At 40.3% G+C, this 26,501-nt stretch overlaps 1 protein-coding gene across 5 annotated transcripts in view; it reads right to left on the reverse strand.

The window, feature by feature from the left end:
• FARP1 (FERM, ARH/RhoGEF and pleckstrin domain protein 1) overlaps window positions 1–26,501 on the reverse strand; it is a 204,294-nt gene that overhangs the window by 149,940 nt on the left and 27,853 nt on the right. For all 5 annotated transcript variants that reach the window (XM_042043434.1, XM_042043425.1, XM_042043406.1 and 2 more), the window contains one exon: window positions 14,806–15,001. In XM_042043434.1, coding sequence (XP_041899368.1) covers window positions 14,806–14,976 — 171 coding nt within the window. In that variant the 5' untranslated portion in view covers window positions 14,977–15,001. The remainder of the gene's footprint in view (window positions 1–14,805; window positions 15,002–26,501) is intronic.

The raw sequence follows: 26,501 nt of genomic DNA on the forward strand, positions 1-26,501 counted from the left end.
AAAGAAACAGGAATGAGGGTACAAACACAGCCTTCATTCTTTGGATAATCAGAAGTCACCTAATTCATCTTAACCTTCAAGCCAAACATTTTCTCTCCAGGACAAAGGCTCACCAGAGCAAAGTTCACGCGAACTTGAAAAATCTTCAAGCTACTTAAAAGTTTTATTGTCCTCTCATCATACTTAGCTCAAGTTTGGCTCAATAAAAGCTTTCTTGTATCAAGGGTGAAAACATTTCCATTCTCTTAAAAAGAGTGCAAGAAAACCAAACACTTCCAATTTTGTTTTAAACATGAATATTCCCTTTCAATGTCTCTATCTCAAACACTGCATCACCGAGAAAGTGAAAATGAAAGCGTGGAAGAATAAGTAGGACTTGCCAATTCTTACCTTATTTTCTTCATGAATAAAAAAATTCAGTCAGCACTGGAACTTCTGTTGCCATGAGAGCAGAAGCCTACCTTTCCAGTAATTTGGAGTTACCTTGATGATCATTTCAGTAAGATGCTGCCAAACTTGCTCCAGCTACTCACTCTTGCCTCATTTCCCAGCCCTTGTAGAGACAGCCTGTCCTACAGGTGCCAGGCTGCACCCTCGTCCCTCTTCTGCCCAAGGGTCAGCACTCACACAGCAAGCAATACTCAGCACCCTATGGCAGCTCTTCCCTGGCAGCTGGCAACAGGCTGAAATCAGGGCAGGAGCCTAGGAAATGAGAAGTTGAGCCCTGGAATGGGTAAAAGGGGCCAGGAGAGCCAGCAGAGCTCCTGCTCTGGTATGAAGATGGGGGCAGCAGAGAAAGGCAATGAACAGATGTGAAGCCAAGTACATTAACTCACTCAAGCAGCTATGGCAGGAAGTGCCTGGTGGGAATAGAAATCCCCCAATCTTTCTCCATTATGAGAACTCAAAACATCAAACTGCCTCTCAAACAAACAGGTTCCAAAATTAAAACAACTCTTTTGTCAATCACTTGCATTTTCAGAAGCCTGAGTTTCTTTTTAAACTGCTGCAGCTTGCAATATTTAAAAGCATGGAACTGACATAAGCTGACTTACACTACCTTACTGTTAAATTTACCACTTAGGTTTCACTTTGGAAGTCAAGTGTCCACTGTCTTGGGATATGTGAAATGGCCTGTGCTGAGTTGGTTACTTTCGGTATTTTTAATGAAGGTATTTTCTTCACTCAGATATATTTTAGACTATTGTAATTTGGATTCAGTGTATTTCTTAAAAAAACATTCTCCTGACATCATCATTGATAATGCCAAAAATAATTAACAGATTGGTCTCTTTGTGCGCTTACAGAACATGGAGAGAAAGGAGCAGGCAGTTATGTTATGGCTGCACATACAACTTCATGGGTCTAATATGCAACTGTGCCTTAGCAGAATCTAAGGTACAACTTTTAGTTCAAATTAATCATATTAATGTAACAGACTTGCAATTTGCAGTAATTTTTTAAGAGATGCATCATTAACTTTCTGCTGTATGTAAAGCATCGATAGGCAGCAATTAAAAAGAGGAGCAAGTGAGGGGTTCTGCTTCCAATTCTGACAGACTGCACTGTGCAGTCACTGTTAATTTCTAGTGCTCTTCCTTTATGTGACTGTGTCATGCTGTGATGTTTAAGACACAAAAGGAACAGACCTCCAGTGTTTTAAGTACAGACAAAAAAAAAGAAAAAAAATTCAGGTAAGTTAGAGATGTATACAAGTCCAGCACAATGCTTTCCCCCTACTCTTAGTGAGCTTTCTTATACTTCTGCATCTTCAGAAGCTTCTTTTTCCCACCTATCCTACCTATTTTTCATCACTCTCTTGTCTGCACTTGATCTGCCACTAAAGCAGATTTGTCCTTCCCTAAACAAATCCATCTTCTTCACCTAACCCTCTTCTAGTCAGTCAATCACCAAAACACAATTGTCACAGGTAATAATTGGCCCATTTCTGTGATACAGTTTAAATGGAACAGCTCAAACCATACAAAGCTGAGATTAGTTTTACTTTCCTCAATTTAGAGGAAGTAAAAGAAGAAGCAAACTGCTAGAACTTTCCACTACAGGCAGATTGTGGATGTAGGAGGCATCAGCAGATCCAAAAGGGGCTTTGGATGCTGAGGAATGAGGAGAGAAAGGCAGAGGAGTGAGCTCTTGTGCCAGGTTAGGAGACAAAATGTTAAGCCAGCCTTTCTCAGTGTGGTGTTTATGTTTCCATGAAATGATTTTATCAGAGAGGGCCAAGGAAACAGAAAAAATGCAAGAAAACAAAGCCAACAAACTTACTATCTGTCATGCTAGAAGATGTTGCCACATCTTCAGCTGTACCCCAGGGCTATCCTTATAGATGTAATTGTATCCTCACAGTTCTAAATTGTATCCTCATAGCTGCACATAAAAGAGGACGAGGGAAAAACCCCAACCCCAATGACCAGAAATGGACACATTGACTCATGGGTCAGGAAGAGCCCTCACTCAAAGCTAGCCACAGCCAGAAACCCAGCTAACAATTGAGGAACACAGAAAATCATGGGCCTAGGGCCCCAGTTCACTCTCTGCTCCTCTTAGACACCAGTAAAGGCATGCAAAAGAAACCCACCAGCCCCTTCCTGGGCTGAAGCTTGAAAGTGAAGACAAAGGTGTTCCCTTTACAGAGAGGGCTCTGTTGCTACGGTGCTTTTCAGCAAATAACAAATAACTCAGGACAATTGTGACCAAAGAAGAAGAGTCAAAACCAGCTTATATGCTGAGGTACAGGCTATATACCTACCCAAGCACTTCATGTCCCAGTGCAGTGGTTTTCAGCTGATGGCGGCAAGTGCCCAGGAATCCATGGATCATTTCCACAAGAAGCGAGTTCATTGATACGGCATAGCCTTCCACATGCACGACCTTTTCAAAGGAATTTGCACCACCACTAGCCAGTCTTTTGGGGCCTTCAAATGCCCCCAGAGGAAAACAACAGTAATTGGTGACATCTGTTCACCTGGGACATATCAATATGAGGATCTGATGGCTACAAAGTACAAATGGATTACCTGTGAGTGGTACTGAGATGTCTACAAGAGAGGAGAACAAGTTATTTATCTTCAGAAATAATCATAACTCACAAGCAAATTAGACAGGCATCTTCTGTTAAAATGTCTAGGTAATTTGAAGTTTAAACATTAATACCTAAGCTACCAACAGATTCGAAAAAATCATTTTGTGTTTATCATTTTAGTTATTTAATCCTGTCATGCTACTTTATTTTCAGGTGAACAAGTTTCATTTTCAAGTAATTATTTAACAGCAGTAGCTAGTGAATTAATTCTGAGGGTGCTGAAGGGGTTAACCTTCAGTTTAACTCTCAGTAAACCACTACCACCGAGGTTGAGGACTTGATCTCTGGTTTTTTTCTTCCCCCACAGCATCGTAAATAGAAGCTCAATGCAAAACAAAAAAACCCCAACAACTTCACATCCAAAACACATCCAGAAGCTATACCTATGCAGGAAATCAGCCATTTTGGTGAAACAAGCACCAGCAGCATTAGCTGACCCTCAAAGACTTGTTCCCTCAGCCCAAGGAAATGCTGAACTGTTTCCTCAGTAACCTTCTGTCATGTCTCCTGGCTAAGTTTTGTGTATTAAGATCTTCCCTGTACTGAAACATAAGCAGCACGGATCTGAAATGCTCTGCAGAGAAGTGACCTTTCCCACTGAAAGGTATACATACCTGTTCAAAGTTACAAAGGCACATAGATCTGTTCAAAGCTACAAAGGCACATAGATCTGCTCAAAGTTACTTGTTTCACGGCACAGATACAGAAAGAAATGGCAATGGCTAGACTCAGCCTATGCAGGACAAACAAAAAGGTTACCTGCTCCTAATTCTGTTTCTCTAACACTAATCCAATGGCTTCACATGAAAAAAAAGTCTGAAAACTTAGCTCTTCCAAAGTTAGTGTGAATCCAGGTTTTCATGAGATCTTTGGAAGGATTTGTTGATTTTTTTAAAGCAGATGCAGTTATGAAAGTCCCTCCTGTTCACAAAGACTGTTCTCCTGTAGCTTGCTACTTCTACCTTGCTCTTCCTGAGATTGCCCAAGTCACAGAGTTGAGCATGTTGTGACACAATCAGCCATTTGCAGAGTTTGCTTTCCACTTGAATTTTATTTTTAGAATCTTCCATAGTCTTTCAAAGCACACAAACTCATACTTTGACATGAAGTAAAAAGCTACGAAGAGCAGTTGAAGGGTCTGACAAACTCTAGAACGTAAGTAAACTTATGACATGTCTCTCATTTATAAAATGACTACTGGCTCATTTCTTTTATAAGCCCACAGATATGGCTGCAAACACTCATTTGCCACACAGAAAACCTGAAGGTTTCTACCTCAGAACTACAAGTCACAGGCTTAAAAGTGGCAGATCTTCAGCTGGTGACTCTGAAGTCCAGCTAAGGCTCACAAGAGAAAAAAAATTCTAGAACACATTAATCCTGAATTCTTACAGTTAAATGTCTCTTAGGGACCTTGAGCAATCTGCTCACTGCTGGCCCTGCCTTGAGCCAAGAGCTGGACCAGACTACTTGCAGAGTCCCTTCCCCTCTGTATCATGCTATGAGTGAGTACACAAGTGCTTTCATGAAAAGCGTTTTCTTTTGCCAGCTGCCACGTGTTTATTGTTGACTGCAGAGGTCTTTCTGAATTACTCTGGAACATCTAAGAGCAGAGAATACTGGGCTATATATACTTCTGGTTGCAGAGCTACTCTGTGTGAATCCAGTAATAAAAACTACTTGATAATGTCCTTTTACATTTGCTGAGCAATATCTTTATATAAAAGCTTTGACAAAGCGTTCTCTTTTACATCAGTTTACATGTATTACCTTAATTAATTCTGCAAAATCCCTTTTATTTCAGTTCTGTTCCCCAAAATCGTTGTATCTGAGATTCATTTCAAAAGGCAGCCCTCTCGGAGGAGACTCCTGGATGACACCACCATATAACGTAATCCAACTTATGCCCAGTAGCTCCTGTCAACTGGAGACAATGTAAAGTGGCTGAGGATCTGGCTCATCCCTGCCAGCAAGCAGAAAGGCAAAGTGCTCCCCTAACTCACAGTCACTCCAGATCCATAACCTGCTGCTCTGCCAAAATGTGCTCCTTGCAAAAGACCAGAAAGAGAGCTCTACAAGGAGCTATGCAACCTGTCCATACAGTGGATACAAAGACGAATGTTTAATAAGAAAGGACAAAACTGAGATGGTTAGATGGAGGTGAGATGACAGTAGGGAATAAAACTGAGCATCTGCACCAGGGAATGAAGCAATGAAATGTGAAGAGTCACTGAAGAGCAAAAGGTCCCCCTTTATGAATGAAGAACTAGTCTCTGAATGCTAAGCAACATCTACACACAAATACATACTGCACACTATCTACTAAATGGAGATAATTGTAAATTCAATAAGAACTGTATGAAAATATAATGGCATGAGAACAAGAATTTTAAAAGCAAGGCAAACTGAAGAAGAAATGACTCCAGGTTCAACCAGAAAACTAGGTGAAAAGATAACAGTGAAAGAAATGAGAAGAAAAACTCCCTGCTGCTGTGCTCTGCATGAATATTTGCATCTGCCAACAGGCCATCAAAAGCAAATTGGCACCAAGTCATAATTCACCATTTGCTATTTATATTCTGGCAGCATTATGTTTGTGCAATTTCTATCAAAGCCTCCATTTTGGGGATGGGGATAAGAAAAGGAGAAATTCTAATCTACTTCTGCAACTGCTGTTTGTATTCGCTGAGTTATCTGGCACTTGATGTGCCTCATGCATCACTTTTTATTCAAAAATTGACATATTTATCCAAGAATGATTTTAACACTGTACCCTTGTTCAGATACACACAAAAGCTTTGGCAAACATTTTCAGCCATGCATTTTATGTGATTTACACATACACATTTAATTGTGCGTGTGTATTGTAATCACAGCCTGGTCGAAGCAGCTCACTGGAGCAGTGGAGATAAGCTTACAGGTAAGCAGCACATCACTAATTTCTGACGGCTTTTAAATCTGGGAACTGGTGGAGTCCCTTTAGACTGTACCAAGATAAGACACACTGCTTTGGTCACTGCATCCTAGCTATAAAGGTTTTTTTAGTTTATTTTAAGATAGTCAAATTTCACTTTCAAACCACAAATTATCTTAGGTAAAATTTGGATATTTCTGCCCACTCTCAGAGTTTGAGTATGAATGAGAATGTGACTATGCCATTGCAGAAAGTATCCCCAGTTCTGACTGTAGATACAGCCTGTACAAGTGATGACCACTTTCTCCCCTATGCAGCACTACACATGGCTTGTAATACAAAGACCTGATACTGCACTGATGAAGGACACCATCACACAGCGAAGCTGGTTAAAGACCCAGGAGATACACCCAGGACTCCTGCACCTTTCCACACTGCTGTCTCCTGTTTCTTTGGAGAATACCCATAGCAAGGAATTGAATCAGCAGTTACAAAGGAGCTGTGGAGAGGCAGAGGACAAAAAGGATAAGCAATATTGGGGGGCATGTTCTAGTACCAAGAAATGAGGGAACAAGAGGTACCAAATGAGAAAACCAAGGAAGCACTAAAACATGAACTAATGTCAGCAGGTTGTGTTATCACCAGGTAAAAATTGGTAACAGATAATCATGATCAACTGAGAATAAACTGAAAGGGAAATTAATGGACAATTCAGAACATTTTGCTACTCTTTTATCCTGCACTACATAAGCCTTTGTTTGCACAGATAACTTTCCATTCTGTTCAAAATAATGTTGGAAAGCAGCTGCACAGGGATCCCAAAATCAAGGTACCTTCATCCCTCAAACAGGTTAGAGAACAAGTTACAGCCAGATATGCTTTTGCAATTTAAGATACTGAAAATCAGTGCTCTGAATGGCCATTCACCATGCTGTGCGACAATCACATACCAGTATTAGTTTACATATGAGCCCAAGTTTTCTCCTCTTTTGCTCAGTGCAGAACTATGAACTGGGTGTGCTTTAAAATGCCTCAAGCCTAACACGAGATTGTGCTCTTAGAAAAGCATGTGTATTGTACTTATACTGTATTTCTTTAACTGTGGACAACACACACTTTTTAAATCCAGGAGGTGGAGAAAGGCAGCTATTTTCTCACAGAAGTTTGTCCTGTTCATTTATTATGCCTCTCCAGAACATATGTCCAGAAGCATGGACAACTGTTTTTCATAAAGAGCTTAAGGAAAGTAACTTGAGCTCGACCACCTTGTGTTAACAAAGAAGGGGCTTAAGTAAATCATGTCATGCATGTTTACCACTGCAGCACAGCACCAGTGCACTCTTCCTCCACAGCACATTTATTTTGCAACTTCTACACTCCTCCCAAAGGTAAGTGATAAGGGGAGGAGCTTGGTGAGAGGACCATCCCCATAGCAGGAACTGTTGGAAGAAAAAGAAGAGAAATTTCCTCTCCCATTATGCATTCAATCCTGTCTGGCTGCTGATTCTGCTCGGATTTAAGGATGATGATAACCATTATATCCATGTCATTTGACTGCATGCATGTGGTGAGGATGTTCCTTACCTTGATACCCAGCTGACCTGTTTCAGGTATGGGGGCTCCACACCTACACTGGGATCTACAAATAATATATCACAGCATTTTTCCTTTAAGATTTTTAAACTGCATGATACTGTTTTATAGTTAAATGTTACATAAATACAGTTGGAATCAAAGATCTTAAAGGCCTTTTCTGATTTAAATGATTCTATGATTCCCTGTTACTACTGGAACAGAAAAAAGCAGCATGTAGGGATATATAAGCACTTTCAGAGAGCAATTAATCTCATCCTAAAATACACATTTGAGACAGGCATTATGAGCAGCCTGTTCAATGTACCATGCTTTCATCCTACCATGGATGAAAATGATTAGCTGAGGCTTCCACATATAGCTTTTAAAATTTTCAAGGATGGAAGAGGTGAACCTCAGTCTCAAGGAGAAGGATGCACACAAGAGGCAGTTCAGCTCTCCTGCCTCTGACCAGAGGCAGAACATCCCTCCCATCACCCCTGAACAGGAAAACATAGAGGTAGCAAAATCAGCCTCCACTTGTACCACTAGCCACCCATACATGTACACCTTTAAGAGTAGAGATGGCAAATACCTCCCCCACTGTTCCCTGGACATTTGTCACCTCCAAGCAGGAGGCCCAAGGAAATGCCCCAGAACTGGGGAGGGCGCCCACGCTCCCCACACCGACCATCAATCCAGCCTCACCAGTACTGTGCAAACCAACTTACAGGCATAGACACTACTACCAAAATTACCAGCATGATTTCACTGACCCCTTCAGAGTTCACAAACGCTCCCACACTGCCTCTGCACCCACAGCTGCCCTTCTTGTGCCAGCTCCATCCTCTGCTTTGTGCTGGCTCACACATTGGTGCATGACTTGGTGAGTCAGCTCAGCAAGGGAGGGGAAAAGGCAATATTTGAGAAGCCTTCCCTGATTACAAGTTAGACTAATTCATTCAAGAAAATTACATTCATTTCCCAGTTATCTTCAAATACATCAATCTAGTCTGAAATGGACTGGATCTGTTGGCACTTAAAATTACATTCCCAGTTATTCTATTCATTCTACAGAATCTTAACAAAGAAATCAGCAGTTTAAACAGTCTGCTGCCCCAGGTTACAGGAGTCTGCTTGTGGATTATTCTCTCTCCCATTTTGAAAAGCACATAAATTATTAACACACATCACTAAAATACCACATCTTTCAACAAAAATTTTCTAAACATTTGTGAATAAAAATCAGTTTACTGCATACCCACTAACAATATTCTGCTGAGAAAAATACAACTGATGTGTTTGAGAGCTGAGGAAAAAAATATTGCTTTTCTTCTAATTTCAGAAGACCCAGCAGAGTTGGCATGACAATTAGTGAATATTTAAATACTTGATATTCACTGGAAATAGTCTGACAGCAATGGCCAAATAATTTCAGGCACAAGAAGAAAAGAAAGTCTCAGACTGATGAATAACTGACATTTGACCTGCTGTTCACTTCCTAAGCTGGAAAAAAAAGCAATCCTTATTGAATTGAAGTTGAAGCTGGCTAAGAAAGCATAAAACACTGTTTTATGTCTCTGCATTGCCTTACTGTCTCATGCTCTTTTTTATTAAATTGTTTATCTCACTGGTTATAATTGCATATTGAGGAGAGGCGTAAATACCTAGGACAAGGCAATTATCATAGCCCATAAATGTAACAGAAAGTAATTCAAACATTTATAAAACTGTGGCTGAAATTTTGAATTTAATAGGTAACACAGCACTTGTGGAAATTTATAACAAAGCACATGCAATGTTTGTTATTAACTATTGAGACTTTCTAGTATTTAGCTTTTCCTGGCACACAAACTGGCTTGAAGCTGGTGGGGAGCACAGTCAACAGACAACATTTTCCCCACAAAGGGAATATGAACCACCATCATATGACTGCATGAATATACAAAACCAGCCAAACAAAAAAAACCCCTACCCAGAACATTATCCTCAAGAACCAGACCCCCAACAGGATTATGAAGTCCTTCTCTCTGAAAAATTTGGGATTGAGGCAGAGAAATTCCCTGCCAAGGTACTACATCCAAACTCCAGTGGAAGATAAAATAGTTGTAGATCAAGACCATTTGGGCTTTATTCTCTATTCTCAGGTAATCTAAAGCTTTTCTCTTCCAAGAGAAGGGAAAACTGAAATGAATGTTTACAAGTGATATTTACAAAGGATTACACCTTTATCCTGCTTTCTATTAAGAGACTCCTGTTGCTTAAGAAACCTGTGTTAATCCCCCAAAGCAGATGACATTTTCCAACCCTGCATATTTCACAAAGCCTGAATACATTCAAAGGGAAAGGAAGTTGACACAATACAAAAAACAGATGTTTAATAAACTTGAGTAATCTGACAGGCAAGCATGTTTTAGTTGTTCCAAAAGACAGCCACAAAAAGGAAGCAACTATTTTCTTGCAAACACAATAAAGGGGAATATGGTTTGGTTTTAATTAAAGAGATCAGATCCTAACCAAAAGAAGAATCCTAACCTCCTGTGACATACTTTGATCTGACCTCTGATGCCAAAAAGAAAGAAACAGCTCTCACTTGCTATTTAGCATCAATAGTGTCACTCCAGTCACATCAGCTTCATTCACCCAGAGAGTAGGATATGATCAGTGACAAGCATCATGTCAGTCAGGGTTCAACTTGGTCTGAGTCACCAAATCATCCTGGCAGTCTAACAAGAGACAAGAGAATCAGTCTTGTCTTCAGCATTACCTAGAAAGGAACAACACTGACTCTATATTTAGGAGTAGTTTTAAAACCAATTTCTTCTGGCAATGAAACAACTATAAAAGTAAATACAATATAAATGGCATAGACATTAAACATTAAAGGGTTTTTTTTCCCAGAAGGATCTGAAGTAGATGCAATCATCAGCTATTTTTACTGTTCTTTAAAAACTGTATTTCATTTTCACTTAAACTGCTTTGAATCTACAGGGGAGATCACATCAAAACAAACATACAAAAACCTGTAAGTTTTGCTATGGCTTTATGGACTCAATCATATTCCATTTCAACTAACTTAGGTGAGCAGAAATAAAAGCAGAGGGAAATCAAGCAGTACAGAACTGTACATCTCCAACCTCTATGGTGTAATACTCAACCTCTGTTTGGCAGTGTTGGGTTTTGCAAGTCTTCAGGTTGAAGTGTCAACCATTCAATATGCCCAAGATCTATCTATATATGATTATCATGTGTACACAAGAGGAAAAATGTTCTTCCTCCTTCACATTCGTCATTTTAGCTAATGCTGTTATCCTCCTGCCTAGCAAAAAGGAAACATATTTGCTCATTCTATCACATAATCATAACTCAGCCAAACACTGGCTGAAACAGAATGCTGTATTTTGAACCTCTGCAGTCTCCAGTTAGCATATCTAACGAATTTTTCAGTAAATACAGCCAAAGTGGAAATTAGAAACAAAAAGCAAGGGAGAAATATATTCCACACTTGCATGCAACAGCATGACCAACAGCTGCAAGTGCTGGATGATCATGAACTCTTGACTCATGGCCTGATTTTCAGGCACTAATCACCTGCAACTGCAGCGGACATCTAGTTCTTGTCTGAGAGTTTGTGACAGACAGAAAACTAAAGGTACAGAAACTCAGTCATAAAATGCTGAATAACTTAACAGAGGGAAGGATGTTCTACATAATTTATCTTCTCATGGCTGAAGAGCCAAAAATGTGCTCAAAAAAGATAACTGATGAATTTTATACTTTCCTTATATGTTCAAGGCAAGAAATACAAAGTCATAGTCATGTAATCTTTTTTTTTTTTAAAACAGCAGTGCCTACCTTTCCCCCTCCTCCAAGCATGTGTACCCAACCAGCTAAGTGGACGTGTGTAAAAGATCCACAATTATCTATTCAAGTTTTCACTAGCTTTTTGGAACATAGGAATGCTGGAAGGTTCTGCAATGAAATACTGTTTATTAACAGCATGCAGAATAAAAGATTTTTCTTACGTATCCCTTCCTTTTACAATACTGCATTTGCAACAACTGATGAAAGGTCTTCATTGTGGCTTCTGTTTTTTAAGTCTCCCATACATACACTCTCCACATACTTTGTAGGGTTTTTCCTATTAAAAAAATGCAATGTATGGGCACATATATAGGCATGTGAATCTCTCTTCTCTCTTTTTTGTTCATTTGGGGTTTTTTTCTAGTGAGAACTAATACAATGAGCCAAACGTGGTATGATTATAGGGCATCAAAGCACTAACACCAAAAGAATTAATTTTCCTTTACAAACTCAAATGACACTGGAGTTACTTTACTTTTAAACAGCCCAAAGAGCAGCAGCACTGGGGGGTAATGGAAATAGGTCATATTTTCCTCCTGTTTTGTTATATACAGAACAGACACAGACATCTGATGGATTTGGCACTAACCGTAACAAGTCATCTGTATACAATGTGAGAAAAGGGATTGCTTAAGAGCAAGGATATTGAATCATGTCTCCTGGAATATAATTTAAAAACAAACCAAACCAAAATTCAATAAACAAGAAAAAATAAATGAGCACACAACAAAAACCCAAAACCATGACAACATTCAAACAAAACAGGAACAAACCCAATAAAAATACCACACAGATAAGGTCTTATAGCTAATGGGGCGGTGGTGCTGAAGGTATTACAAGAGTAGCACAGAGGTAAGACTAGACAGATGGACAGTCCCAACAACTTCACTAGTTCCCCCAAACTCAGAAGAAGTAGCACCACTATCTGTTTCTGTTTTTACGCAGACTTCATGAGCAAATAATAAACTGGCATCATTAAACTTCATACCATCCTACAAGACACACTACAAGCATCAATAAAACCACCCAAAGTTTGGCTCATTTGCTAACACAGAAAGGTTTGTGTAGCAAAATTCCTGAAATTACAGGAAACACAAATCCTTCTCAATTTATACTCGTATCATATTTCCAAAGTTATTTTCATAATCATAGCAGCTCAAGTTTTGTAAAGTGTAGTTCAGATCTTCAACCACGCAAAAAGTCTTTAATTCTCCACTGAAAAGCAAGCCCACAGATGTGCTTAGGCATGTATGTTTAACATCTTCTGCCCACGGCCACACTTGCTGCTCCTAAAATATTTTGTTGAAATGGTATCACTTTCCTTTTCTGTGTATACTGCACCAATCTGGCTAAAAACATTAAGCTTATAAATAGGAACATGGGGTTTCCAACATGAATAAACATCTCAATTTAGAAAATGTATTAAAACTTACTCAGTTTTGTGAGATGGGACTAAAACAATTAACACCTTTTAGACCAGACTGAAAACATTGTGTACTCCTCCATTTGCCTGTGCATAGGTTAAAGACAAAAGGCTTTAGGAATCTGCTGTAAAAGATTTCGTATCTAAGCGTCCTGCATATTTCACCACAAGACTTGACTTTCAAACCAACTAGGCTTTCCTTGAGTAGTGATAGTTATGAAATAAAAGTGTCTGAAAACAATCATATTGAAGTGATCTCAACAGAGAGTTGTTTAAATCCCCAGGTCTTCCAGGTGTTGCGGAAGTTAAATGAAATGTTGATATCTTCTAATATTAAAGACCAAAAAATATTGTTTTCTCAAACTCCCAGAAGCAAAGCTGGAACTATAGGGTGCACTGCATCCACATGTTCCTTATATTTTCTTCTAAACAGTTTAATGAAAGGGACATAATCTCAAAAAGGTTTCTGCTAAGTGTCTGCACATAATCTTCAATTTTCAAAATACAGTGAAATAGCATCTACAGATGGGTTAAAAAAACCCCGAAACTTGTCTCTTGAATAATAGGGGTATTTATACCACATAAAAGAGCACCAAAATTTTATTAGTGTTTGATAATTTAAACTATAACTACACTTTTTAACAGCAACAATTGTCTAAAGACAGCTTTTACCTAAAGACTGTTTGCTATGGATATTTGGCAGGCATTCTGAAAAGCACAAAAGCATAACAAGTTGCTATATACATGGGCATTTCGTTTGATGGCAGTTCAGTTCACACGTAACCTGCCCGTCCAGAGAATTTACCTTCCACTAAAATAAAGTCTGACACTGAATAAACAGTTGTAGTTGGATCACAAACAGCAGCAGAGAGCAGATCAAAAAGTGTGTGTGTGTACACACAGAAAACAGACAAAACCTCATAAACAGGTATCACTTTTTATGATAATTTTTCTCATCAGAATTCCTTCCTGTTTAATGCAGGGATAACATTTTTCCAGGGTGCTATATGTCTAAGACCTCTGTATCTCACTGGTGATCCTCCATTTTACAGAAGGGAAAGCTGAACCAATGAAGGCATGGGAATTACCATAGCTACAGAAAATGCAAGTAACAAAGAATGAAATTTGAACTCCGGTTTCTGCTTTCCTATTCACTGAACCCTGAAGACTTTGAAAAATATACACTCCAGTACACCTCCATAACAGCAGCAGTGCTCAAACACCTTACGTGTTAATTGTGTCAGCATGGCATGTTAAAATCATCAGTGGCTACTAACAGATAGATAGTGTGAAACCGGATCGGTCTTGGTATCAAAACTAATTCTTACTGATTCTACTGATCACAAACACACACAAAAGCAGTAGTAACTCTGTCTCCTTGGCAAGAACAAACCTAGATTAATTTCAATGGGGTACAGAGAAACTTTAGATCTAGAGACTGCTTTTCTTCTTTCCTTGCACTTAACCTGTGTGAAGAGCACTCGCTGCATGTAAGAGTGATACGAATTACTGAAAACTTTGATGATTTTCAGTTACTATCCTAAGGACTTGCCAGAGGAAAGACAAAAAAAATCTATATAGATCTACAGTCTACTGGATAAAGAGCAAAACAGCAACAAGAAAGTACATCAACTGTTCAGAAAGAAGAGGAAACCACTGATGTAGTATTTGAAGAAAAAACTCACCAAGGACTTTACCCTCTCCTGAAGCTGTTCAAACAGAAATGGAATTAATAACTGCAATCTACAGTTCACTTCCCTGTTTAATCCTATTCTATTGCACCATCATCTCTACACAACAGCCATTTTCTCTGCAACATGAATTCATTAGCCAAAAAATCACAGCTGCAATAAAAAAGATAACTGGCTTGAGAACATGCATTTCCAGAAATGCCTGAATAATCTTTAGCCACCCCAACCTCCACATCCTTACCGGAATGTCAAAAGTTTCTTGTGTGTCATCCAGCATCTGAATTTTGATAGAGACAAGTTTTCCTGGAGGTGTCATAGGTGGTTTCTGTCCATGCTCCAAAGTACTGATCCCAGCATTTTCCTGAGCTCCTAAGCGGGATCCTGCAGTTGGTCTCTGCTCTGTTTCACCCATGTTTAGGGAAATGCGTTTCTTATATCTGATGAAAGAATAAGGGCAAAGAAGACCATATCAGTCATAAAGATGATGTTTTGGACATAAGCATTACGGTATATATGCTCACAGCTAGTAAACCATATGACCATTAACAAAAAGTAAGAGCCATCACAATTTTTTCTTACATGTCTCAGATGAAGATAAGAAAATCAAGCAAACTTTATACTTTTCAAAATACACAGGCTAATTGCCTCCTGAAGGTAAGGCTGACAGGCTACAGTACCGCACAAGGGCAAATTATTCCTTTTCTCCTGCAAAAGCAAACAAGACCACATTGGAAATAGAGCACAACAGAACACAGATTTCAATTAATTATGTAAATTTATATATGAATCAGGCTGTTATCAGTCCCAGACAGGATTCCCAGAGAAGGTAGGAAGGCGAGAAGAGCAGGTGGGACAACTCAGCACTTGCTAACCATCATTCCCTCTTGGCTACATAAGCACTTTTTCCTTCCAGCCTTCTCTGGCCCTTTGCAGCTGCCACCTTGGTAAGGGTCTGTGAAGCAGGAAAGCCAAGGGGTACAAGATTACACCAACTGGACAAACAAATATTTTTTGTTTACTTTGGGGAGCAGAGCTGCTCTAGACCTGGGACCTGGCCTGATCCCCCTCATGAGCCAAGGACTGCGAGGACACGCTACTGGGAAGGCCAGAAAAAAAAGACAACACTGATTGGGAAATTCTTCATTACTTGGCACAACTTTGAACCTTCTTTTTTAGTACAACCACCATGAGTTTTACTTGTTGAATGCTACACATCACAGTAGGATTTTATTTCACTTTTCCTACCCTGGTTTTTGACACTCTAGCTGGGTTTCCGATGAAATCCACTTTTACTGTCCATTTATCTTTCTTGGTAAATGCATTTTCATTCTGCATGACTTTTATACAGTGATCAATGACCAAAACATGTAGCACACAGATGGGCACACATGGAAATGTAACTTTCCAGATGAACAGAGGCAGAAGAAGAGTACTGCCAATCACTGCCTGGCTTTAACTCTGAGGTTACAATTTTGGAGAAGCTTATATGGGAAAGAAAGGAAGTACAAGACAGCCTATGTATTAGTGAATGCATCACCATTTCTACAGGATACTGTAAAGAACAGTGATAGGTAATAAGACACCAGTTCCCACCACAAGGATAGAATAAAAACAGCCCTGTCTTTGGCAGGTTAAAGTGTTTACTACACATTACTCTTCCATGTCCTGACTAATCTGTTCCCACAGATTTTTTACACAACAAATACCCAAGTGTAAAAAATTTTAGAACAGCACTTGGATTAAAAGAAATGTTAGCTGAGAAGGAAGGGAATTAAAAATTATGGATCCCACACTTCTAAGTATCAATTCAATGGGCACAAGTGAAGGAGAAGAAAAAAATGCAGGCAAGATTTTGCAACGATTTGGCACTAACCTGCCCATCAAACCTGGAAAGATACCAGCAAAACCTACCCAAGTCCATGTCAACCACTACCAGAGAGGCAAATTTTTCCTCAATTATCATTGCAATCTAAAAATCTATGAAGAATTAATTATCTTATTCTTTAAAATTAATTAAATTTAACCTTTTTGTAAGACAAGCAGTGCCAACAAGAAAGCTGCAGTTGGAGGCAGGAACTCCAGAAAAAAAGACCCCAAGCTCGACATGGAAAGACTCCAGGCCCCTTTACAAATAAAACTGATTTCCCTGTGTGTGGAGTACAAAGGATCATCTAAAAACGTAGCACAGGCACCCAGTCTAGAAGTGCACAAAGATACTGGTCCATGTTCATATTAATTCCAAAGCTGTTTTAAGAGCTCTTCTGAAGTCACCACATACCCCAGACAGCACCAAGTGGGCAGAAAGGACCTCTACAACTGCTACATTACTGCAGAAGTTTTTGGCTATGTTCTTTCCATTAAATCATAAATATAGGAATCAATCCAAGTCAGTTCAAGTAATACCATTAAATAATCAATGCATAGGAATATTACAGACATGAAACCCTTCTATAAATGTTCTTCTGACTAGATGATCTAGTGGCCCACACACACAATCAGACACCCAATAAACTTAATGAAACACATAAAACCCACCTAAATTTAGGAGCCAAAAAAATCATGGAGGGAAGGTACAAGAAAATCCACTCCATATATACAGCTGAGATATTTTTTATCCTTTTTAACACTTAGTAATAGAGAAATTCTTGTTTAACATATCTATATACACGCACATTTTCCTTTGGAAGCAAAGATCTAAGAACTATTGGCCACCCTGATCACAAGCATCTGCTACTTAGAAAATTAAAAGCAGACCTTTAATTTTTTAACCTATACATCTAAACATCAGCATGCTGCACTGGAAGTTATTTAAGGTTTTTTTCTGCATGACACTAGCCTCACTATGCTGTTGTCATAACATTAGCATAATATTTTTACTATACCTTTATGTAAGAGGCCTTAAAAATTACCCTCTCTAAAATAACACAGCACATCAGTCAAGCTGCATACCTTTCTGTATATCACCTTGATCTAGGAGACAGTGAACTAAGGTCACAGAAAGCAACAGAAGAGCACTAACTAAACACTGAGCAAACCTGAGGGGATTAGGATGCCTAATGTCTGTCATGATGAAGAGATGGATCAGGTCTGGACAAAGGATAGAGAAATTCAAAGACACTCTAGTAGAAGACGACAGTATATTGGGGAAGGTATTAATGAAGAAGAAACAGCAGCAGCCACCAGATTCTAACATATGCAGCTCTTAGCAAAACATACGTGGAGGTAGACAACCAGTACAGGAGCAGAGAGTGGCAAACAGGAAAGGACTCATCTGAACTCTGAAAATTAAAGGTTTCTGCCCACTCCTGACAGCTGTTGAAACCCAGGGTCAAAATCAAGTCTATGGTTTCTGCTGTGGGTTCACTGGATGTCAGTGCCCTTCTCAGTAGTGCCGTAGCACCTGCGAGATGGAGAGAGTCCTCTGCAGAGAACGAACCTGCATCCTAACCTGTGTGAGGGCAGAAGTTACTGAGACAGCAGAGCTGCCCACAGGGGAGCCTTGTCCCCTTCTGCTCCTTCCCAGCTCCCACCCATGCAGCCCTGCCTGTTGCCACGCACTGACTCTCACCCTCCTCAGACTGAGCCACTGCACCTCTCTAACTCAAAAGAAAACAATTCAGTGTTTTGTTCTTGGCCGGGTTAGCAAATTAAATCAGCTCTCGGCAGGCTGGAAAACCTAAAGCCAGGGTGAGCTAAGCCCAGCCAGCTGCTGTCAGGCCACTGGGCTGACTCAAGCTTTCTCTACTTACAGCACCTGGAAGGCACAACAAAACCCTACAACTGCCATTAGATAGATTAGGAGATGTTGTTTTGTTCTAATAACACATTAATAACCATTTTATACAGATACTAAATGCTTAGACTAAAAATTTAAGGTCTGTATATACTTACGCAGTAGCTGGACAAAGGCCACAATGTGGTTCAGCATAAAGCCACCTCAGCTCTCCATGTTCAAAGCAGGCACATTTTATAGCATCGGAAAAGTTCTGGCCAATTAAAATTTCCACATATTTTTCTTTGGCAGGATGGAAAAAGTATCAAACTTGCTTAGTCTAAAGGGAACTGCAAGTATAAACAGCACTTGTTGGGGCTGGGGCAGGGAAGACAGGGGCAGGAATGAAGGGCTACAAAAATTACTAAATACTGAGGAAAATAGAAGCAATAAGCCACTGATTGAAATGTTGGAATAGATGCCACTCTGATCTCTCAACTACTCTGCTCTTTGGGTCAGACCAGGGCTCAGAATTTGATGCAAGAGGCTCCCAAAGCCTGAAGACTCTTGTTATGGGGGAGAATGGCGCCACATACCCAGGCCCTTTCCACTTCTTTTGCTTTCCTTTATGACACATTTCCACAGCATGAAACAGAAGGAAGCACAATGCTCAGTACACTCCTCTTAAAGGTGGGGAAGCCTGAGGCACAGTGGGATGGTGAGAGTATAGCCTTACTAAAAGCACACAGCACACTTGTACACCTTGAGAAAATTCTATACAAGCAGCATGAATTGTCAAGGACGCTGCCTTTTCATTATTACATCAGAATTACCATAACAATGAAATCAAGTATCTTGAACCCATATTAAAAAATAATAATAAAATAACCTAACAAGGCAACAGGACCAGGAAGACTGAAACTAAAATTCAGCCTGAAATGATGGGAAGCAGACAGAGGGCCAATAGAGTTCAGGTTTTTATACTTTGAAACATTATTTGGTTAATTTCTGCAAGTCCCTGGCAGAACTGTGCAAAGCAATATGATGATTAAAAAAATTTAACTTATTCATGTAAATCACAGAATCATAGAATACCCTGTCTTGGAAGGGACCTAAAAGGATCAGTGAAGTCCAACTTACAATTTCTTTGATAAAACGCAGCATTTTTGTGGAAGCAAAGAAATGAGAGAAGTTCTTAATAGAAAAATAGCTCAAGCTTGAAGGGCAGTAGTACAGACACAGGTGCTGGCTGTCTTGTTTCTCTGCTTGTACCCAGCAGACTAAGTTTGACTCACTCTAAAGAAACCTTGCAACTGAAGGGATTTGTGTTCAGTTTCTTGTCTGCCCTTTCTGCTCACATCCACAATGCTCAGACAGAAAAGGAAGCCAATAAAAATTCAGTTTTTCTATATAATTAGGCTGTCTTCTCGCTCAAAACAAAAAAAAAAGTTAACGTTGTAAGCAATGGCTGTTTCATGAAGACAGAAGTAGGGGGGCTCAAGTTAAGGTAAGGTCAAGAAGATCAGCAAGTAGATAGGTCATGTCTAGTCTCCTGTACAGTCAGTGGAAAAGAGGATGGAGGGTGAGGTCCTTAACCAGGCAGAATTTCTAAACACAGATTTCTTTTTTCTAAAGGCTGAAAATTAACCTTGAAAAACCTGCCTGAGCAAGAAAACACCATGGCCGTCTAAAAAAAATTAGATAGAGACTTGCAAAAGCAAGACTCAGAATTGGATTCTTCAGCATTCTGAAGACTTCCTAAAGTTTGCAGCAGTAAGAAATTCCCTCAACTATGCAAGACTGTCCCTAAAAGAATAAAATTCATCACCTGTACTGAAAAAGAAAAGAGCACACAAAGTTGCCTACCTTGGTCAGACTCTGAAAACCTCTAAATAACACTGTCTTATCCCTCGACCCAGTTTCTGTGGGATGGTTATGCAGATGGACAGACTAAGTGCTCAGGTTTGTAAAGCAATAGAGTACACTTAGTTGTTGACACCAAACTAGCTAGAGCCTGAAACCGATGTCAAATTTAGGGAACTGAGCAGTAACACAAAGCTTTAAAGACTCAAACTATTCAGTATGCCAATAATGTAGCCTGAAGTCCAGAAAAATGAGCATTTATGACTGTACAGGGTAAAAACCACCTCTTGCAAGCCTATCAGTACAGCATTCAGAGTGCCCACATTCGTTTCCGACTTTAGGGCCATTCAGCTTCCAACTGGAGCTCATTTATCTTCATTGCATTCAGGTCCTAAACCTGTCTGCAATTCTGTGGCACAAGCAGCTGTCCCAGATTCCAATTCTTCTGCCAGATGTCAGGAAAGAACAGTCCCAGCCTGCACAAATCTGATGTGTGCTATCTTTTTTCCTCAGCCACACACCTGTCAGTAGATCTATCAACAAGTGCAGCAGCAGGTAAAGCTATGCTTTTCCAATTGCCTCTGTGAAAAACCTCATCCCTTAAGTACAAATACAGATTGCTCTGTGAGTTAAGCCAATCTGGTCTACAAATACTTTTTTTCAACCCACAACATTACAATTACTTTTGATGGCCATCAGTGATATTGAACAAGTCAGTAGACATATTGATTCACTATGTGTTATGCTTCTGGACAACATTGCATTAGAAAATGATTACAGGCAAGAAAGAAGAAACATTTCTTCTTCCTTGCATCTCACACAAGCAAGCAAAGCCATTGTACATATGTGAGCAATTCAGTAAGAAAAACTTCTTACACTCACCCTCTCAAAGGAACTCCTCAGAAACCTCTTCATACAAGTCAGTCTTTGGACTGATTGTGACTGTTTCCCAGCCTCTGGAGACTTGCCTTCACTTTGTTCTTCACCACCCCTACCTGGCACCCTTGTACCATGATCAACATCACTTACCTGAATCAGGAATGCCAACATCATATTCAAACCAACACGGCCTATTTTAAAGTTTTTAATTCAAGTTTTAAATCAGCCAGCTTGAAGGCACTGTACAAACAGGTAATTCTGGCTATTCCTGGAAGGAAAATTAGTGTTTCATCTGCTAAGCCAAGGGGATGATTATTTCCAATTGCTCAATTAGTGACTCTCACCCAACAACTATGTTTTTGCTTCACATCCAAAGGCACAGTCTGAGCAAAACAGGGATCTCATGGAGCCATGAATCCTTTAATAGACCAGAGGGAGGTATTTCCACACAAATGCTTCATTTGCTATTAGACAAGTTAAAGTTTGAATTAGATATTGCCCACTTGCTTTGCACTGATCGCACCATTTAACTACCATGTATGTGTTTATAACATACTTATACATGAAATTCAACACTGTTTTCCATTAAAAATACTTCCCTGACACTTTACTTTCCCAACTGGACAAGACCACACCTTTTCGACAAAATTTCTGCTTTATCTTGGGCCAGGGGCAGGATACTTCTTCCTCACTGTGAAACTCCCAACCTGTTTTCTGAGAGCTTTTTCAACCCATTGACAAAAATTATGCTTAGGAAGAAGCTGCAAGCTACGTATCAAAATACTTACATACTCCATTTTACTGACACTCTTTCCATTTTGCATAACCTGTCAATTCTGTCACTAAAACCTACAAAAAAGTAAAATTCAACACGCTCGCACCAGTAACAAAATGGGATTTGAAAAAAAAAAACCATGGGGGAAAAAATATTAAGAGTAAGGAGTGCATGAAATACATGCTAAAATCAGCCAGCTAATCCTCCAGTGATGATAAAATGTGTTGTAGAACTGAGAAAGTACGTGTTACCATTTTATGAAGACCTAAAGCATTTCAAAGTTGAGATAAAAGCACCTTCATGTGGGCAAAAAACTATTTCACATTATGAACAGAAAAACTGTAGAAGCTTTATTGCCACATGGTAAATGCTGGGAACGTATAAGGAGAGTCTAAGAAAACCTCTACTTCTTGTGTTTCCAACCAGCACAGTTTCCTGATTAACTGGGTCATCACCTGAGCCCACAGTTTGTCACTAGAAAACACAAGCGAAATGGGTAAGAACTTAAAGCAGTTTGGTGGTTCAACAGTGGTAAAAATCAATCCTGAAGCCATTAAAAGCACTTTCCAAAACCCTTTCATGCCATCACTCTGCATAAATAAAGCTGTTGCACCAGCTGGAGTGCTCTGGGCTCATTCACCCATACAACACCTCATGTGAAAGCCAAGCTGAATGTGCTTATAGTAGAACAAAGTAATCTGATTTACTTCCAGATTTAACAGAATTCTGAAAGCGATCCAGCAACTCATACCCAGCTTCAAGCATAACGTAGACGTTTTCCATGAAATAAAAACATGTCAAAAGAATAAATAACACACTACATTAATACTACTGTTCAGCAGTTGGGGGAAAATCTGATACAGTCCTGGTTTTGAGAAATAAAACAGCTCAGGGGAAATGCTATTTCTCTGAACCAAGTCTGAGTATACAGTAGAGGTATTCACACTGCCTAAATGCAAGCCAGATCCTCCAGAGAAGGAGAAGGTGTCTCTGAGCACCAGAGACGAATTCAGGCATTCAGTGGCCCTTCAGAGGAGCTTCTCCCTGCCCTGAGCACACAGACCCCTTCCAGAGGGCCAAAAGGCTGTGGTCAGTGTGCCTGGCCCCACTCTCTCTCCTGCTGAGAGCCATCAGGGACCCCCATAATTGTGCTGGTGTGCTGCATGAGCAGGGAGCAGAAGCCCAGGAGGTGCAGCACGCACACTGTGCTTGCTCAGGGGGTAGGTGCCCCTGAGCACAGGGGGCTCCAAACCACAGAGGACGATGACATCAGTGTTCAGCATTGGGCAGCCACAGATGATGCCTATCCAAACATGTTAGATTGAAGCCATAATGGCCTTGACTAGTTTCCTTTATGCCCAAAGCCTGTGATCAGGCTCCCACAAAATTATTACATAGCTTGTGCACCAGGAAAAACATATTTATGGCCACAGTTCTACACTCAGTATATAACCCACTATAAAACCAGAAAAGAATTCCTGATGTTTTTAAATATTTAAACGTCTGCTCCCAAAAGAGACTTTTTATAAGTTTGTAAAACTGCTTGTTATAATTGGATATACAATGATTGTTTTGTTTGGGTCTATTTAATCAAGTCTTTTTATATAAGCCTTTTTATTTATGACCAAGGAAATACCACACTTAATAATGACATAGTACCAGCAAGAAATACTTGTACCATGAAGAAAAAAGTACTTTATGTACTGTTGTTTAGAAAACAACTTAATATATTCATTTGCATCTTGCTGGAGATAAAATGGGTCATGATGTGTGATTGTATAATATTCAGATTCGAATACCCTGGAGTGTTTTAAAATTATGCCATTATTCTTCCTTCAAAAATTCTTTTAAAAATTATTGCAAAACTTTCAAACTTCACTAGGTTCCTAATCCATTTCTCTTTGTGCAAATACTTCCACCAGTGAAAGACTCTACCTGTGCTGAGCATCACAGTCCAGAGCATCACTGTCTGTCCTATGACAGCCCTCCTGATCTTTCAAGATACGGTACTTTTGTGTCTTTAGACAATTGATAACACTACGTTTGTTCTGTGAAAAGCTATCAGAGATACTGCGAGAGATACATGGATATACTGTTGCTACAGGTATATCCTCATTTTGTGTTTGGCTAAAATGTAAGTATTATATATGCTACATGAAGACAGACAAGGGTGGGTTTTCACGTAAGACAGGTGTAGCTGTATGAGGTGCTGCTGTGTCTGCAGAACAAATGTCTTTTCCCACTGTAACTAACTTCACAATGAAAACTGACGCCAGTCTAAAGCACAGCACTGTTGGAGCAAGCTTTAGAAGCTGCACCTAGAGAAGGGCTTTCCTGTTCAACCACACCACTGTCTCTTTATCAACAAACCTGTTTCAGCAGAGATTACATCCCTGTGGTTTCCTGTTACATCTCAAAACTAATTACTCACCTTCTTAGAGGTGTGAAAAAGTATTATCTGTGGAATCTGTACTTTTTACTACTAAAGGAGACAGTGGAAAGCACCAATTCTCTTGTTCTGTTGTCTTCCTTGCAGCATTGGCAAGGAGAGAAAGCAGAAATACTGCCAAAGCGGCCCAGCAGTCTGCACTGACCTCCTCGAAATGTCATTGGAAGTAACACTCCAAAACAGCCTTTACAATCCAAGCAAGACAGAGAGGTGTAGGACTCCCTTTTTAAAATTCAGATATCAAGAGGCAGAAGCTGACAGTGAACAATCAAGCAGAAAGAGGGACATAATAAATAATACATTTCAAATAATCCAACATAAATGCTGCCTGGAAGATTTTAACAGGTCTTCTCACACTCAATACAAGGCTCCCAGTAAAGCAGCACAGCAGAGGACACTGCTGTGGTGGGCAAAGCAGGCACGCTGGGTATTAGATTGCTCTTCCTTCCCTTGGAGAACATCCTATACTCCTCATATTCCTTTCTTGGCTCCCGAGTCTCAAGTAACTTTAGATTATGCTGAACATGGAAATCAGTTTTTATACCCATATCCGATGGTAGCACACAGCACGCTCATGGCAGGCAAAGACCTTTCAAGAGTCAATAACCAGGATCTCCCAGGAGCCTTTCCTTGCTGAGCACGCTCGAACATCGCACACTTTCCCAGTGGCAACCCAGTGACTGCCTGCAGAGCGGGTGAGCACGCGCCAGCCTGGGAACAGAGGAGCCCAAGACTCTTTTCATTTCCATGGCTGCCCAACTGGAGCAGGTCCAGGCTCTGGCGTGGGCCCAGGCCCTGCAGCGGAGGGAACCCATCTTTCCTGCGCTGGCCGTGGCCAAGCTGCCGGCACCCGGGCAGCAAGGAAGCGAAAGGAGTGCATCTGGAGTGCAGCAGGGACAAATGCCAGACCTGAGGGAGACGAAGGAGCAGACTGGGACAAGGGTCCAAAACAGGAGGGAGAGCAAGCAAAACAGGCAGGAAAGGGAGCCAGGGATCTCTAGGCAGTGCACAAAACAAGGCAGGAAAAAGGAAAAAGTTGACTAACTTCAAAAACAGAATTGGACAAGGATGGGGAAGGGGCACTGGGACAGGCAAGAAGTCTGGTGTCAGACAATGACTCTGCAAGGGAGGTGAAACTGCAGGTGAAAGATAAGAGAATAATGAGCCAAAACTGAAGAGGTGTCCCAAAAAATGCAAAAGGATTGTCAGGAAGGGCAAGACAAATCAGAGAGGGAGGAAAAGTATGTCACATCTGATAGAAAATAGCTTATTTCCTTGTGCATGAACAATGACATCAGGTTTTATTCCTGACAGATTACTCAGGATGGATTCCAAGCTTGTCAGAGGTCAAGAAGCATTTGGACAACATCCTCAGGAGGCACATGGTGTGATTCTTGGGGCTGTCCTGTGCAGGGCCACGAGTTGGACTCAGTGACCCTTTTGGGTCCCTTCCAAGTCAGGATATGCTATGATTCTATGATTTCCTATTCTATGAGGTGAGACCAAAGTCAACAGCCCTATCCTGCATGTGCACAACAACTCAGAGGTCTCCCCCTCTCAGGGTGAGAGCAGCGTGGAGGAGCACGACTGTCTACTGACACTGCTGCTCTCGTCTCTCACCCCAGTGCCAGAAATCCCCACTAAAGGGTGCAAACCTTACAGCTGCTATGGCAGCTTTCATTTTCAAACATAACAGATTCTCATTTTCCTCTTTAAATAAGGGAAAACTGCACAACTTACAGGAAGAGGTGAGAATCAGGAATTGTTTGTATTTAAGCATGTCGTCAAACTACAAGTTACCCTTTCCTGTTCTTGCACACCATAACCAATTTCCCTCTCTGGACCTGCCAAAGACCACTCTGGCTGTTTCAGTGCACAAGGGAGCACAGCCAGTGGAGGAAGGCGCTCAGGATTTCTGTTTTCCATCCTGATCTATCCTTAAGGCTTACTAACGACATGAACTCCACTCTTAAAACAGAATTAACAATTATCTTTCTGTGCTTTCTGTAGAGGAGGCTGATTTACTCTCTCAAAAATTACTTACTCTAGCTTCATGATTGTTTGAGGAGAAGGCATCACAATATCCTTAATTCCTATATGGGAAATTACAGACAGAAAACCCAAGTGCCCAAGACACGTAAATACTGGCTCTACTAGGAGTTTGGAGTCTAAATCCATTTATTGATCTAGGTCAAACAGAATGAAAACCAACAGATTCTGTATGCCCCAAGTGAGACTTGCAGGGCCAAATCATGCTTC

This window comes from Corvus kubaryi, unplaced genomic scaffold (genome assembly GCF_017639235.1).
Source record: "Corvus kubaryi isolate FWS band 111438036 unplaced genomic scaffold, C.kubaryi_AGA036_p1.0 133, whole genome shotgun sequence".
Classification (NCBI taxonomy): Eukaryota; Metazoa; Chordata; class Aves; order Passeriformes; family Corvidae; genus Corvus; species Corvus kubaryi.